At 30.7% G+C, this 17,209-nt stretch overlaps 1 protein-coding gene across 2 annotated transcripts; it reads right to left on the bottom strand.

Annotated features, from left to right (window-relative positions):
• Nucleotides 1-7,659: 7,659 nt before the first annotated feature.
• LOC139862661 (uncharacterized) lies at nt 7,660-9,543 on the bottom strand. Of its 2 annotated transcripts, none has more exons than XM_071851285.1 (3): nt 8,731-9,543; nt 8,477-8,635; nt 7,660-8,390 (listed from the first exon to the last, which is right to left on the bottom strand). In XM_071851285.1, the coding sequence occupies exons 1-3, from the start codon at nt 9,034-9,036 to the stop codon at nt 7,980-7,982; spliced, it is 876 nt and encodes a 291-aa protein (XP_071707386.1). In that variant the 5' UTR covers nt 9,037-9,543; the 3' UTR covers nt 7,660-7,979. The 2 variants fall into 2 exon arrangements, with proteins under 2 accessions (XP_071707386.1, XP_071707387.1); XM_071851286.1 differs by having other exon boundaries at nt 8,483-8,635.
• Between the last annotated feature and the right edge of the window lie 7,666 nt (nt 9,544-17,209).

Here is a 17,209-nt window from a genome sequence, read left to right as displayed (position 1 = left end):
TCCTACAAGTCCCGCATAAAGCGCATACACAAATAAATCTAAGTCTAGGCACCTATCTCAAGTCGCCTAAATCCCTTAGACCATGCTCTGATACCACTTGTAACAACCCAAACCAATAACCAACCGATTACGCGAAACAAAATTTTTTTTATTACAGAATAGTGCTCCACGCGCACCACCTCAGGGTGCGCGGCGCGCACAGGGCGTTTTCAGTTCTGTCCGATTTTACAATTTTTCAAATAAAGATCCCCCACTTCCCGACATATTTAGGCGAAACGCTTTTTACCACATGTTTATATATGTAAAACTAACACGAATCAATCATAAAACAAGTTTTACAAAACGGGGCCCACATCGGCCGTTTTACGAGTTTCGTACAAATCATGAGTTTCGACCACATTAGTTTAATTTCCAAACGACACTATGAGCATGGTGTTTGGGGTTAAACTACCCAAGTCTCGGTCAAACTCCAAAAGCTATCACATCCCAAAAGCGTCCCCTAAACAACAAGCGGGATCTCTAATCCAATCGAATGCCCTCACCCTTGTCAACGCCGGAGCCTATAAAAAGATAAACAACGAGAGGGTAAGCAAAGCTTAGTGAATGCAATAATTATACCCATATATATATATAATATACCTACTTGCAATCACTTACACATATACCGCATACACGCTAGCAATACAATTAGCATACCATCTCAAGTACAAAGCTAATAATCTCCAATAAACCGCTACTAGCGTAATCAATAACATATAATCGACATAATATAATATGCTACAAAACAATACACAACCATGGTTAACCATTCTCGCGTCATGGTGCTACCGTCTCTTTGGTTCACACCATAACTCGAGTCATACTCACGCTAGAGTGCTACCGGCTCTTTGGTTCACACTCTAACAACGCTAAGGTGCTACCGGCTCTTTGGTTCACACCCTAACAAATCATGCTATAGTGCTACCGGCTCTTTGGTTCACACTACAACACACGTACTATGACGCTACCGGCTCTTTGGTTCACATCATAGAACGCTCGCACATACTATGGCACTACCGGCTCTTTGGTTCATACCATAGCATACAAATAAATACATTACATACATATGCATATAATCATTCCACTCACCTTAACGATTTGGTGACGGTTTTATACTTCCGCAAGCTTCAAAGCAAAGTACCTAATATATTAAGTACTTCAATCAACACACAAAACTAGTTGGACTAAATACTAACAATTTCACTTATGTGCATTTAATGACTTAAATGCATTAAATGCCCCATTTTCACCAAAACCGCCCTTTAAGGGTCAAGACCATCATTAATCACTTACAAGCTAGTGATTAAGGTCCAACAACACTAACTATTACACAATTAGGGTATTTCATACCCATATTTCCCAATTAGGTCAATCATTAGCCCTTAGACTAATTTAAAGCCAACACACCCAATTCGGGTCATCCACTAACCCATCTAACACCCATTTACTAATTAAATAGGTGTGCTAGTGATTAACTAACCAATTAGGACTCATAAACATCATTTAACACTTTGAAACCCTAGGTTAGTTACCATTTAGTCTTCATGACTCCATCTTACCCAAGAACACCCAAAATCACCAAATATGAGTTTTATGTTCTTCATTTACCCAAACCCTAACCCATACATAAATCAAAGTAAGGAAATCCAAGTTAGAACATACCACTACAACCAAAACATAGCTAGAGAGGAGATGGACAACTTTAGAACTCGAGCTAAGAGCCAAAACTAGCTCCTCATTCCTTGGCTTGAGCTTTCTCACACAAGAATCTCACTCTCTCTCTAAAATTGAAGTGGAAAGGATAAGGTTGTTGATAATGGAGTTATGACTCTCCCAAAACTGACCTACTGGCCTTAAACTCGCCCACAAGTGAAATTACCAAAAAGCCCATCAAAATATCTAATTAAAACAAGCAGAACCCGGCTACAGTGGACAATGCGCCACGCGCACCAATAGGTGTGCGCTGAGCGCACTTTGCCCAGCTCTGCTTCTGACCTCAGTTTTAATGCACGACGTCACCCACGCTTCATGTACTCTATTTACAGCTCTGTACAATAAATATTAGGGTCTTACAACTGGACGGCCCCCTGGGCGAGCCGCTGCCATCGACGCCCAGGTGGGTGGTGGCCTGGGCGGGGTCCAAGACAGAACCGTTGGGAGCACTCTAATTGCTTACTTTTCTTTTTACTACTTTATTACTCCCTCGGTCCCAAATATTGTTCACAGATAAAAAACACACTGTTTAAGAAAAAGTACCTAACACATATATTTTTTCTGTTAACTTTTCAGTCTTACCCCTTACTTTTTACCTATCATTTTGTCTTACATATATAAAGTAGGGGCACACGCACAATTTTTTTCTCATTTATAGAAGTGAATAATTAATTTGAGACATCCAAAAAGAAATAATGAACAATATTATGGGACAGAGGGAGTATTATTATTATTATTATTATTATTATTGTTATTATTATTATTATTTAATTTATTCTTTTTTGATAAAGAGTTTATCCGGTTAATATTATTTCTAAAAAATAATAAAGAATACAAAATAAGGACAATGACTATCAGAGGTGTCTTTGGACATAGACAAGATAGGCAACCGCCTAGGGTCCAAAAAGTTTGAAGGGCCCAAAATTTTAAAAATATATATATATATATATATATATATATATATATATATATATATATATATAATTTTTTTTATTATTATTATATATATATAATAATAAAAAAATTTGCTTCCCCCGATTGGTTACTTACCCATTGATCCTGCCCATATATATATATATATATATATATATATATATATATATATATATATATATATATATATATATGGGCAGGATCAATGGGGAAGTAACCAATCGGGGGAAGCAAATTTTTTTTTTCCGTTTTTTTTGAATTTTTTTTTCCCGGCATCAAGATCACACGAAAATATGAACATATAGAAGAGAAACTTCGTGATGAATGTTATTATTTAGGCGGGAAAACGATCGACAAAAATAACAATCAAAATAATATTGTTCGTGAAGAATATGAACGTTTTTTTTCTTCATGTTTTGTGAAGTTAAATTTAGTCCGATTTAGAGTTTAGGGTTTTGGGTTTAGGGTTTAAGGTTTAGGGTTTGGTGTTTTGGGTTTATTCCATAAACCCAAAACACCAAACCCTAAACCCTAAACTCTAAACCGTTCTTGTTAAAAACTCAATCTAAATCCTAAATCTAAACCCTAAACCCTAAATTTCTAAACCCTAATATCTAAACCCTATAAACCCTAATATCTAAACCCTAATATCTAAACCCCAATAGCTAAAACCTCAAAATACGCTCGAAAAACACGATAATTGTTATATATTACTTCTTCGAGCGTTTTTCCGCCAAAATAAAAACATTTATCACAAAGTGTCTCTACTAAATGTTCATATTTTCATCTCATCTATAATGTTCGTGAACAAAGTTTTTTCAAAAAACGAAAAAAAAAAGTTTTTGTTTCCCTCCGCTTCCTCCCGAATGGTTACTTCCCTCTTGATCCTACCACTATATCTCTTTTATATATAATAACAAAATGTAAAATTAGGTCATCTTAAAAGAGTTAATCAATCCTAGCCACCCATTAAATTAAACATATTTGATCTAAACCCTTGATTATTTACTAATCTAGCTCATTACCTCATAAATATAGCCTTGATTTGTTTGATTACAAAAATATCGTTACACATAGAAAAAGTGACGGCCAAATTAAGGATTTTAGGGTCTTTTATTCTCCTCCTCATTCTGCACCAAAAAAAACCCTAAAATCCTCTACCCCATCGTTCACGATCAAACTACACTAAAAAACCTAATTCCCTCTCAAAGCACACACTACTATCATCAAAATCAAAATCGATAATCAATTCTTCCTCTACCTAAATCGAATTTGCATTCCGAATAGCACAAGAAGAAGATACGCTGGTGCTACGAATCGTTATTCATCTCGGAGCAAGTTTGATCCATCTGTCAATGCTTCTAATTCAGTCGATTTTCGTATTGTAACCCTACTTTTCAAGGTAGATTTATAGATAACATTTTGATATAATTAGATATAAATCGTCAAATTATGGTTTTACCTTTGTAGGAGGTGTTTAGGGACAATTCACGAGTAATTATAATTATAAAAGAACTCGATTTATATATTTAATATATAATCATGGCGAGATAAAAAAAGCCCACATATTTCTTATTATCTTAATTTTAATTTTTAATTTTAACTTATTTGAAATTAAATTAAAAGGTAAGTTCATTGAAAAAATATGCGTAGTATTTATACTCCTGTTTCTTAACAATGACTTTTTTCTTTTTGTCTTTAAAATATTTTTTTGTACAACTTTAATTATTTATTTTTATTTTTGTCGTTGGTAAAAGTTATAAATATGAATTATGAAAGTTTACACTAACATAGTTGTAGTTTTTGTTCTTTTATTATCACCAAATTCAAACATTTATTTGTTCTTTTTATCTCAATAATTTAGAGTGTAAAAATGAACAAAGGATGCCTCAAACCATAATAGTTGCTGGGCATTGCGTAAATGGTCTGGAAAGAGTGGACAACATTTTGATGATTTTCAGCCCAAAAACTGTCTAACGATGTAGTAGCGTTAAAATGACACTAATCCGCCGCGAAGCGTGGACCACAAATCTAGTTACCATCAATAACACCCCAAAGAACCTCGTCCGTTTGCATAGAAAAAGAAGGTACTTGAATATGAGGCAGTTGTGGATATAAACTATTCCATGTAGAAAGCCATAGCCACGAGTCAGCCACAATATCCTTAACTTTATAATGGGCACCAAAATTATGAATGTCAGTAGGAGATAAAATAGAGTCCAATCTACCCAAGTTATTCCAAAGTGTGACAAGCTAAAGATTATAAATCTTTGTTTTGCCGACGATCTGTTCATGCAAATTGGAGGTATTTTTGCAGTCTGATGTCTCGTTCTGCTGCTCGTAATACTGTGAACATGGTGGTTGCCAAACTCGTCTTTGGTGCCTCTATATACTTTATTTGGCAGGAACGGAATAACAGATTATTTAAAAAGTCCCACCGTACGGAAGTTAAACTATTTGATGATATTTTTTCAACCATTCGTCTAAAACTGATGACTATCAAGTTCAAGAATTCGGCTAGCGTGGAGAAAATGAAAGAGACATGGCAGATTTAATTTGTTTGTTTGTTCTGGTCTCTTTTCTTTGTTTATAGTAAGTGGTTGGTCGTTTAGTTGCTTCAGGGCATTCCTGTCGCTCCTGTTTTGTAATGTCACATTATTCTTTTTTATTCTTTAATAAAATTTACCGGGGTAACTCTTTACTCAAAAAAAACCCAACAGACAGTGTATTCATCACTATCATCCGCAAAAATGTTAAACGGTCAAAACAATAGAACATAAATTTTTTTAACTAATATTCTATGTTGAAGTGCTTTACAACATCAAGCAATCAAATTTCTTAATGAAGTATTTTACAAAATCAATCTATCAAAATTTCATGACATAAGATACCGATAAACAGTTATATTTATAAAAAAAAAATACGGAATATGCAATATTTATGGGAAGGGTTTAAGTAGCACCAAAGAATTCAGTCAAAACCAATCAGTAGAATTAAAAAAAAAAAAAAAAAAAAAAAAAAAAAAAAAAAAGACTACTGATCAATGCTCATGAATTTGAAGTCAAATAAGTTGTCGTATTCATCAATTTCATGTCTCTCGAAGGATTAAACCCGAAGAATGACAAATTGTAAAAATGTCCATCTGATAATATGAGCCCAACATAGTTCTTGCAATTCTTTTTCTTCGCAGTTACTCATCAAATGGTAGCTGATCCATCTATGCTGAATTTGATATATTTTGGGGAGAACAGTTTGACTATATATATATAGTCATCTATGCTGAATCGATATATATATATATATATATATATATATATATATATATATATATATATATATATATATATATATATATATATATATATATATATATATATATATTCTATTTAGTTAAACAAAAAAATTATCAATTAAAGTTGTAATATTTTTATTTTAAATAGTTAAATGCATTGTAAGTATATACAAATTGATAAATTTAAGTATTATCTTTTTATATGTATTAAAAAATTAAACGTGTGTGAGGGCTCATTTTTATTTTCGCCCAGGGTCTTCAAATTGTTGAGACGGTCCTGATGACTATAAGCATGCCTTGGACTCTCAAACAACCAAAATTAGGACATGAAACAAAAAAGACTTCCACTTATAACTGATCGGATTTCATTTCAAACGGGGTTGATGTCTTAGAAACATTCTTCTTAGCCATAACCTTGACGGTTTCTTCTTTATAAGATTCTACATGTCTCGGCTCGTCTGCTAGATTATACTCTAGATTGTTAACCGCTCCAAACGAATTTTGACTTTCAAATGATTGTTAGACACCGTCACAATGTCCACATGCTTCCCTTTATTTAGATCTTGTTTCTCATTATTAACACCACGAGTACTAGCAGGATGTGGTTTTGGTCGATACACCCATCTAGAATTCTGTTTCTTCATAGTAATACCATTTTTCATGGTATTCACCTTAATGTTACATTCTTCCCTTTCCCGGCCTTTATCTACATATGTTGAAAGCCATCGTTATCAATTTTGATTACATCCTCATTCACGCGTATATTCTTTGGGCATTGACGGACATTACATCCATTCATATTCAATACGTACATCATATATAGAATACCCCTCATTATTGAGATTAGGAATTGCCACGATTAATTCCATATATGTTGTCACCTCAATCACCGCTCTAACAAAATTGGGATGCCCCCAAGCTTCTAGACATATGGTACTCGTATACGAGTCCAACATCATAGGCCTATCAACTTTAGATGATATCACACCAAGACCATCCTCATTAAATCCTCTAAGAAGAACAACATGTAATTTGACCCACACTGGCACCTTTGTTAAATCCTCCTTAGTAAGAGACACATTAGGTGACCATTTATTAAGAATAATCGAAATACTTTCAATCATCCAGGGACCATTTTCGACACATCAGTCACTCCCTTGGCCGTAGAGAATTCAATAAAATAGAACCCTTTACAATTCATCATGACTTTCTCAATTCCATATTTTCTCCAAACATAACACATAATTCTGGACACTCGGAAAAGATCATGGACGGACCCTAAATTTCGCCTAACTTGTTTATTGTACTATCGTAAGGGATACCAAGTCTCGTGTACTGGTCTAGATTAACTAAGAGTGGTTTTAAAACGGTTTTTATTATTACATACTTGGTTGTTTAGTCTAATGAGATTCTGCAAAATGGAATTTTTAACAGTAATATAGCCTTATGGATTATTTACTTGCATCATAATTTAGAACCTAGTTTCATTAATAAAAGAAATAAAGTTTAAACATCATTTTTTTTTTTTTTTTCTGAAGAAAAAACACAATTAGTTAGCTAACCCAACACAATCGATTTGATTATTAAATGCTTCCGCTTGACCTGCACCACATATTCGAACCCGCCCTCACCCGCCTCATTTGTTAAGCATAAAGTTATAGTAAATATTCAAACATCAGCTAGAACCGACAACATAATCACAACAATCAACTAATGAAGAAGAATTTTGAAAATATATCCTACTACACTGCGAAAAAATACAAATCTATTGCATGACAGACTAGAGCCAAATGAAATGGATATGCTAAAGGAAGACATAAATGTTGGTAAAATGTAATGTCGAACAGTTAAAACCAGTTAATCAAACCAGGTGAATCACAATGTTCGATGCAATCAGCCAAAGGCCGATCATCAGTCAAAGAAAGTCAAAACCATGACCGCGGCATGTTATGTTCCTCTACACAAAAAGAACTGCTTCAAGATTACTACATGCATGAGATGTTTAAATCCAGAAGAGGTCTACTTCAGCAATGGGAGATGCTCGATGAAGCTTCAACAACTTCTTAGACAGCGTCACTAATCTACTGGGCACTTTTGATGACAAGGAAGAAACTTCCATTTCTTTTAGCCAAGGAGAAGAAGAAAGTAGATACTTCAACAATAATATTTCATTCTCCAAACCTGTAACATAATATATAGACACTTCTCGAAGATGCAGCTGCCCCATTTTACGACAGTCTATGTCAGCTATATCAAAGGCATCAACTGCATCATCATCACCATCATCATCATCTATATCATCAGCATCATCCATATCATCGGCATCATCAGCATCATCCATATCATTGGCATCATCAGCATCATCCATATCATCGGCATCATCAGCATCATCTTCTACTTCACCTTCATTTAACTTAATTTACAAAATTACAAATTTTTAAAAAATTAAAATGCAACACTATAATATATTTGGATGATAACTAATTTGATATGCATTACACTCACTGAAATACGAAGTGTCCTCGCATTCCGGGAGGCAAAAATCAATGCATAAGCTAGTGATACCATATTAGCACAACTAAAATCCAAGTTGTTTAATACAAGAGCCTTAACACATGGTAAGAGGGTTTGGAAACTTTCTTTATATTTCACCAATACCTACAAGAAACACGATAAAATTTAAAGGGAGTCAATTTAATTGAGCATTAGTGATGATTAGAAAAATTAACTTCATAGATCTAGCTTAATCATACTTTGCATTTCTGAAAATCCAAACAAAGCTCTTGAAGTTTTGAAAATAAGCTCAGATGTTGAAGGACATCAAAACTTGTAACTATCGCCGTATTGCCAAGTACACGCAGCGGCAAATGCAACTCTCTAATATTCTCAAGTGTCGCAATCTCAGATACTTTTATGTCGATGGTGGTATCGGATAACAATTCTAAAATCTCCAATAATGGACACCGAATGAGAAGTTCCTCATACGTGCAACTTTCAAATACCACCGAAACCAATTTTATGCTCAATAGATTTGGAAAACCATGAAAAGTACTAGGCATGGGAGAAACAGAACAGTTACTAAGCACTAAATGTTTCAATTATAAACAAGAAAATAGATGGGTATTTAATTTATAGGGTATTACAAAATTCTTAACGGTGAGGTGCTTAATTCTACTTCTAGACAAGAACATAACCCAATCATTGATAGACTCACTATCCAAATTTGTGCATATGAAGACGGAAAATTTTGTTATGTCACCTTTATGATGAAGGAGGACTCGATTTACAATTCTCCCAAAATCTTATTTAATATCTTTTTTTAGTAAACAGTTGAAAAAGTGGATGTCAAATGTGAGTTCAGAGAGTAGAGTCCACTTGAACCTCCAGAATTTTGACAAGATACTAGTCCTCACCGCATACCGAATAGGAACACGATCCAAAATATAAGTTATCACATTTTCTGGCATGCTGCTAATAAAGTCATTTTCTAATTCTGGTGTGGAATTGGATGAGTTGATTGTCCCTTCATTCTGATCCATTGAATAAATAGCCACGTGCTTAAGGGCAAATCTATACATAAACAGAAGTCATCAATAAACAGTTAGTAAATGCAAAAAGAACGGGATGAAAAAGTTTTGAATTACCGATCCTAAAAACCTAAAAATACAACACATCAATGTAAGAATTAATTCATGAGACCTAAACCCTAACTAAAATTTCAGTATCAATTATAAAAGAAGATAAATGGTAGCAATTAACACATTTAATAACAAATTAATTAATAGATATTATAAGATACGTGTTAGTAGAAGGTTAAAGAAATACTAACCTTGAAAGATTAAGGCGTTGCTCGTTTTTTGTGTTTTGATTTGAGTAAATCCGGGGAAGAATGAGTGAGGAGAGGAAAACGGTAGGTTTATATGCTCTTAACTTGTACTGTAACAGTATCTGTCTGCTCTGTAGCTTTTATTCAATGGGCCATATACATTGTCGCAAAAATCGGCTGAGAATTCAGCGATAACTCGTTTTCAGGAACCTGCCGAGTTCTCGTTTTAAAAAATCGGTCAACTTCCGATTTTATCGGTCAATGACCGATAAATTGAGTTTCTCGATCAAATTCCGGTCAACGTCCGATAAATTGAATATATCGGCCAAATTTTGGTCAACATTTGTTTATAACTATATATTATATTATGTATCATTAATTATCTCAAAAATCTAATATATATATATATATATATATATATATATATATATATATATATATATATATATATATATATATATATATATATATATATATATATATATATATATATTTGAAATATATATTTATATTAGAAAGTCAACGTTAGTCAACAACCGATTTCTCTCGAGTTCTCCTCGAATTCTCCGAGAACTCCCAAAAATTATCCGGACAAAGAACTCCTTGAGTTTTCTTCAACCTTGACCATATATATTCACCCTTCCAAATTAAAAATTCACTTAAAATACCTAAAATATACTTAGAAGTTGTATTACTCATATTTTATTTTAGAATTTATTTTAGGGTATTGTTGGAAGATAGTATGAAATAAGATTGGATATATCATTTTCGAGTTTGAAAATATCACTACACTTATTCAATAAGTAGACCGAGTAGAGATGACAATATATCCGATATGGATGAAATGAGCTTTATCGATATTTATATCCATATCCATTTAATAATTAAAATCCATACTTATATCCATTTATTTAATATTTAAAATCCATACTTATTTCCATTTATTTTTTAAAATCCATATCCATATAATCATATAAATATTATTCATTCATCCATATTCATATACGTTTATTAAGCGTGTTGTGACGCCCCGTACAAAATCATCGTGTACAGATCATCAACAACAGGATCATTACAAGGTCAAACACTATATGCTGTATAAAAACCAGTTTTGCATTCATGAAAAGATAGTGTTTTACAAAAGGTAACGTGCTTCCTATGAATAGAAGCACTAACATAAGTATGTGACACAAAGGTCGTTACAAAGCCATTGTTTGAAAATAACATAAGTTACGTATGCAAAATAAAAGTTCCATGATTGAGACATATCTAAGTAATGCAGCGGAAGTCTAACACAGCAACTCTGTAACGGCAAGTCTATAACACCAAGACAGTAAGTCTAACAGCGGAAGCAACAACGTTTAAGCACCTGAGAAATACACGCTTAAAACTTAAAAGTCAACATGAATGTTGGTGAGCTATAGTTTGTTCGTAATCAGTAAAGTAATGTAGACCACGAGATTTCAGTGTTTCAAAACAGTATGAAAGGTATATGCTTAACCGTGGGCACCCGGTAACTAAACTTAACAAGTAGTATATCACCCCCTAAAAGTGCACTTGGCGAGTGCGTTTGTCCTCGAAGTATTAAACACCCGTTGAATGCTAGCGCGACTAGCCCGAGTGGGGATGTCAAACCCTATGGATCCATATCTAAGATTTGCGTTCCGGTTCAGAAACCAATGATTAAACGTTACCGAGCTAAGGGGAATCTTTGTGCCGTTATGTTACCCACACACATATAAGTTTAAGTACTAGTGTCTAGTATGTTAAAACGTAAAAAGCGCATGTATTCTCAGTCCCAAAATAGTAAAAGTAGTAAGGGATGCTATAACTCACAGTGAATAAGCAGTAAAAGTCGATATGAAAGGTATGCAAGTAGTAAGTCGGTCCGAAAGGTCGTAAACCTAAGTCAAAGGTTACTAAGTCAGTATATTGTCCCCAAAAGTTTAAAAGTGCATAAATTAAGTCTTAAGTGTCATCATCATCATCATCATTCGTAAAAGATAAAGTAAGTTTAACAAGAATAGAGATCGAAACAATAGGCTGACTTTGGACAGCTGTTACGACTTCTATACAAATCGAAAAGACGCGTAGTCAGTGGCCAAGGCTCCGTATGTGAGTCCTCTAACCGCTGTCCAATTTTCAGATCCTAACTCGATGCTGTTTGACCGTGGCGACGGTGCAAGCGCGAGTAGGTCAGAATTTTCAGCACGACATTACAAAGGTGTAGTGATTTTCAGAAGGCTATAAATCCTAAACCGTATATCGAATTTAGGTGAGTCTTAAACAAAAAGTCATCTAATCAAAAGGAACTATCTGAAAATCAACTTTTCGAGAAGCCCATGAGTCTGATCAGACACCGAAAAACAGTAAACAAGTGCTCCGGTGGGATTCTTGGTGCTTGATGCTCATCACGGTTCTCATCCTTGATGCTTGTAGCTTCAAGTGTACAACTCATTGATGTGTTAGCATCACTTTGACCAAGATTCAACCATCAACACACAAAATGTTAAGACTAAGTAAGAATACAACTCACTTAAGAGTTTTAGAAGGATGATGAACCAAGGTTACATCATATTCTTAGTCTTAACACAAACACAAATTCTATCTACAACAAAAGCTACAGACTTTCATTCAATCAAACAAACTGTGACGACCCAGAAATTTCTGACCAAATTTAAACTTTATCTTTATATGATGTAATGTTTCCGACATGATAAGCAAAGTCTGTAATGTTGAAATCTCAAAAACTTTGAACGGTGTTCATATATTCATTTACCCTTCGACTGTTCTCAACGATTCACGAACAATTATGTGTAAATATATATGTATGTATATGTGTGAATATTAAATTGGTAAATATTAATAAAACATTAAACGGTTTGATTGATATGAAAATAAGTTATGAAATCTATTATATGACTTGGAAACGTTAACAAAGTATTAAACGTATAACGTTATACTTATTCGTTTTAGATAAACATCTACTTAATAAAACGTGTTATGTGAAACGTGTATATATATATATATATATATATATATATATATATATATATATATATATATATATATATATATATATATATATATATATAGACAAAGGATATTGAACATATATATAAACGGTTTTGAATACAAGTAATAGATATAGTAACACTTGATTATTATTAAACAAGTTAATACAAATTTATAAGGGTTTAAAATAAACATAAGTTCTAGTAATAGATTTTATGATCGGAATATAATTAGTTTTAGAAGAATAAACTTTATAATAATTATTTGATTCAAACATACGAAAACATTTTCAGTCTAAAAGAATTATATTACAAAAACGTTTTATAATGTAATTTGAGTATGTATATAAAACCTAATTAAAGTTTCATAAATCACAAATACATATAATTATTGTTTCAAAAATATAAAACGTATAACGATATATTTTGAAAGATTTGTACATTTTACAACATGTCATAAAGTAGATTATTAAAGTTATTATCATTATCTTTTATTGTTATAAATTTTAGAAATTATATAAAATGATTTGAGTGTCACGTCTTCTTTAAAAAGGAATATAACTTTATAAATATCTGACACCACTTTTGACAAATTATTACCGAGCCATTTTAATATGGATAAAGGTTTTAACGTTATCTTAAAATTTAGAATTTTTCTAGAAACCTTTTGACGAATTATAAATGATAACGGTATGTGATTCAATTAAATATATGAATAACTTACAACGTGTATTTAAAACGTGTTTATGTATATTCAAGTTCAAATTAGTTAGTAAACGAGAGTAGCATTCATTTGTTCGATTGATAGTTAAGTAAGTTAATTAGAATATTTGAGAAGTCAGAATAAACGCTAGTACATAAATGATTCATATCAAATTATGTTATATTATGAAAACGATTTTAAATTATATAAACTCTGAAATATAATCAGTTTTAAAAAACTAAATATTATATAAATATTTCTAGTATATTTCTAAATGAAAATATATATATATTTTACAAGGTGATAAAAGATAATATTAACTTAGTCATAAAAACGTTTTGATTATCATATATATATATATATATATATATATATATATATATATATATATATATATATATATATATATATATATATATATATATATATATATATATATATATATATTAATAAATAACGAGATGATAAAATAAAGAAGCAAATGACCATAACACTTATATGTTTAAGTTACACTTCGAGTGGTATACTTCATTGATAACTTAAGTCTATATTTTGACAAAGGTACGAGTCACGAAACGTAGAATGCAAATTAATAGAGCGTATGAAGTAATGTTCAAAAAACTGGAACCGGGACATAAGTCGAGCGTAAATGTACACGTCATCGGAACTAAATTTACAAGTCAACTATGCATGTAAATATAATATAATATATAATTAATTAATTATATAAATTAAATATATTATATATATATTATAATAAAACTGTCGGTAGAAGAGATCAAAAATCAATTGGGTGCTGGACAGCTATCCCATGCGATCGCATGGGAAATAGCCTATAAAGCCATGCGATCGCATGCCAGTTAGGATCACAAAACATCTATAAAGCTCGATCATTTTTCGGACGAATTCGTTCACTAATCTATCTCTCAATCTCTCTACTATATATATATATATATATATATATATATATATATATATATATATATATATTAATTATTATTATTATTATTATTATTATTAAAATTAATATTATTATTATTAATCGTATTATTATTATTATACATAAAATACTACGACGAGGTTATGAGCGAGTTATTTCAAGACGGGTTTTTCGAGCGGGATAGGGCTAAGGAAATTATGGGTTATAGCTATAGAGGTTATGAGTAATGTTCGGGGGTATGCTCGTGAGGTCAATCTAGTGTTTATCATCTCCATCGCGTCTACGTACTTTCCTGCAATATTGAATCACAATATTGATAAGTGAGCATTCATATCTTATATTTTATATATTAATAATGTATCCCTGACTAGTGCTCGAGTATATATGATTATGCATGCATGTATGTTTAATTTTGTCGTTAAATAGTTTATGATAAATCATGAATTTAATACATATGTTACTGAGATAAGGTATATGATATGCATATCGCTGGAAAGCTGGCGAAAAATTAATAACTTTTCATTTAGAAATCGCGTGGTTTCGATGTACGGATTAAAAGATATAGTCAACTGAATTATCAATAATTTTAGTATTATTATTATTACTATCGTCGTTATTATCGTCGTTATTATTATAATTATTATTGTTATTATTATCATTATCGTTATTAATATAAGTATTATCATTAAAAATTGTTATTGTTATTATTAATACTATCGTTATTATCACTAAGATTATTATTATTATTATTATTATTATTATTATTATTATTATTATTATTATTATTATTATTATTATTATTATTATTATTATTATTATTATTATTATTATTATTATTATTATTATCATCATAATAATTATTAGTATTATCATTAGTATTATTATAATTAGTATCATTATCATAAAAACTAATATTAATATCATCTAATCATTATGATTAATATTATTATCATTATTATGAATGCGGTATAAAAGAGAACTAAAAGCTATTAAACAATCAATTAGGAAATAATGAGTATGAGTATCATGATAAAATTAAAATATTGTAAGATATTGATTTAAGAGAAAAATATCGATTTCATTATTTTTATCATTATTAGTATTATTAAAAAATATCATTTATATTAAAATTATCATATTTATTAAAATTATCATTTTTAATAGAAATATCATTGTTATTATAAAACATCATATTATTATCATTTTAGTATTATTAATAAAATGATTATTATTATTATCGATAATATTAAAAAATATCGTTATTATTAAGATTATCATAATTGTAGAAAATGTATTCATTAAAATTATCATTTTATGAATATTATTAGTATTATTAATAACAACAATATTATTATCACTGTTATTATCATTAACATGATTATAATAATATTATTTATTATTAAAATTATTATTATCATTAATAAACATAAATAATGTTATTATTATTATTAGTATCATTATTATTATTATTATCAAAATAATTAATATTATTATTATTATAAAATAATACAACTTTTGTTCATTATTATTATTATCAATATTATTTTATCAAATAAATATGTGATACAAAGATATTTTTACCACACGTAATATAATTACATTAATAATACATACCACTATATTTTTATGATATCAAGTGAACTTTATAAAGTTTATTACTTGAGATATATAAAAGTGTATTTTTATCATATATAAATTTTTATATAAATTTTTATTTATTAATAAATGACTTGTATTATTTACTCTAATAAAATCTGATAAATATATTTAAATATATAAAATGACTATATTTAAGTTATATAATAAACATGTATAGATTTTGAAAGACATTTTGGTACAAGTTGACTTTTGTTGACTTTTGCATGATAAACTCGAGCATTAGGATTGTGATACACTACAACTTGACCTAAATCGTTAGACAGATATTGACCAACATATAAATATATATACTTAATATAGGTTCGTGAATCCGAGGCCAACCTTGCACTTGTTCAATGCCGTCATATGTATTTTTACTACGAAATACAGTATCGTGAGTTTCATTACTCCCTTTTTAAATGCTTTTGCAATATATATTTTTGGGACTGAGAATATATGCGCTACTTTTATAAATGTTTTACGAAATAGACACAAGTAATTGAAACTATATTCTATGGTTGGATTATCGAAATTGAATATCGCCCCTTTTAGCTTGGTAGCCTAAGAATTAGGGAAATGGTCCCTAATTGACGTGAATCCTAAAAATAGATCTATGGACCTTGACAAGTCCCATTCGGGTTACGAATGTTTTAGTACTTCGACGATATATACTGATTGCGACGGTCGGTATATAGCATGCAGTTTGCGAAATGCCTGTATGTGGGGGATATTCTATATGCATCCTGTCAGTTCGGTTATCAAGCGTTCACCATATGAATGATTTTTATCTCTATGCAGTTTGCGAAATGTCTGATATGAGATGTATATTTATGAGAAATGGAAATGAAAATCTTGTGGTCTATTAAAATAATGGAAATGATTGATTATGATAAACTAATGAACTCACCAACCTTTTGGTTGATACTTGAAAGCATGTTTATTCTCAGGTATTAAAGAAATCTTCTGCTGTGCATTTGCTCATTTTAAAGATATTACTTGGAGTCATTCATGGCATATTTCAAAAGACGTTGAATGCAAGTTGTTGACTTCAATAAAGATTATTATTAAGTAAATGACAGATTAGGTCATTTATAGTTTGGATATTATGAAA

Source organism: Rutidosis leptorrhynchoides, chromosome 8 (genome assembly GCF_046630445.1).
Source record: "Rutidosis leptorrhynchoides isolate AG116_Rl617_1_P2 chromosome 8, CSIRO_AGI_Rlap_v1, whole genome shotgun sequence".
NCBI classification, from domain to species: domain Eukaryota; kingdom Viridiplantae; phylum Streptophyta; class Magnoliopsida; order Asterales; family Asteraceae; genus Rutidosis; species Rutidosis leptorrhynchoides.
This window is presented reverse-complemented; position numbering and strand designations above follow the sequence as displayed.

Bases quoted from the DNA above. Each gene is read 5' to 3' on its own strand.
- LOC139862661 (XM_071851285.1), bottom strand. From the start codon at position 9,036: ATGCCTAGTACTTTTCATGGTTTTCCAAATCTATTGAGCATAAAATTG. The intron at 8,636-8,730 runs GTATGATTAAGC...TGTTTCTTGTAG, and splicing joins TGGATTTTCAGAAATGCAAA to GTATTGGTGAAATATAAAGA. The intron at 8,391-8,476 runs GTAATGCATATC...TTGTAAATTAAG, and splicing joins CACTTCGTATTTCAGTGAGT to TTAAATGAAGGTGAAGTAGA.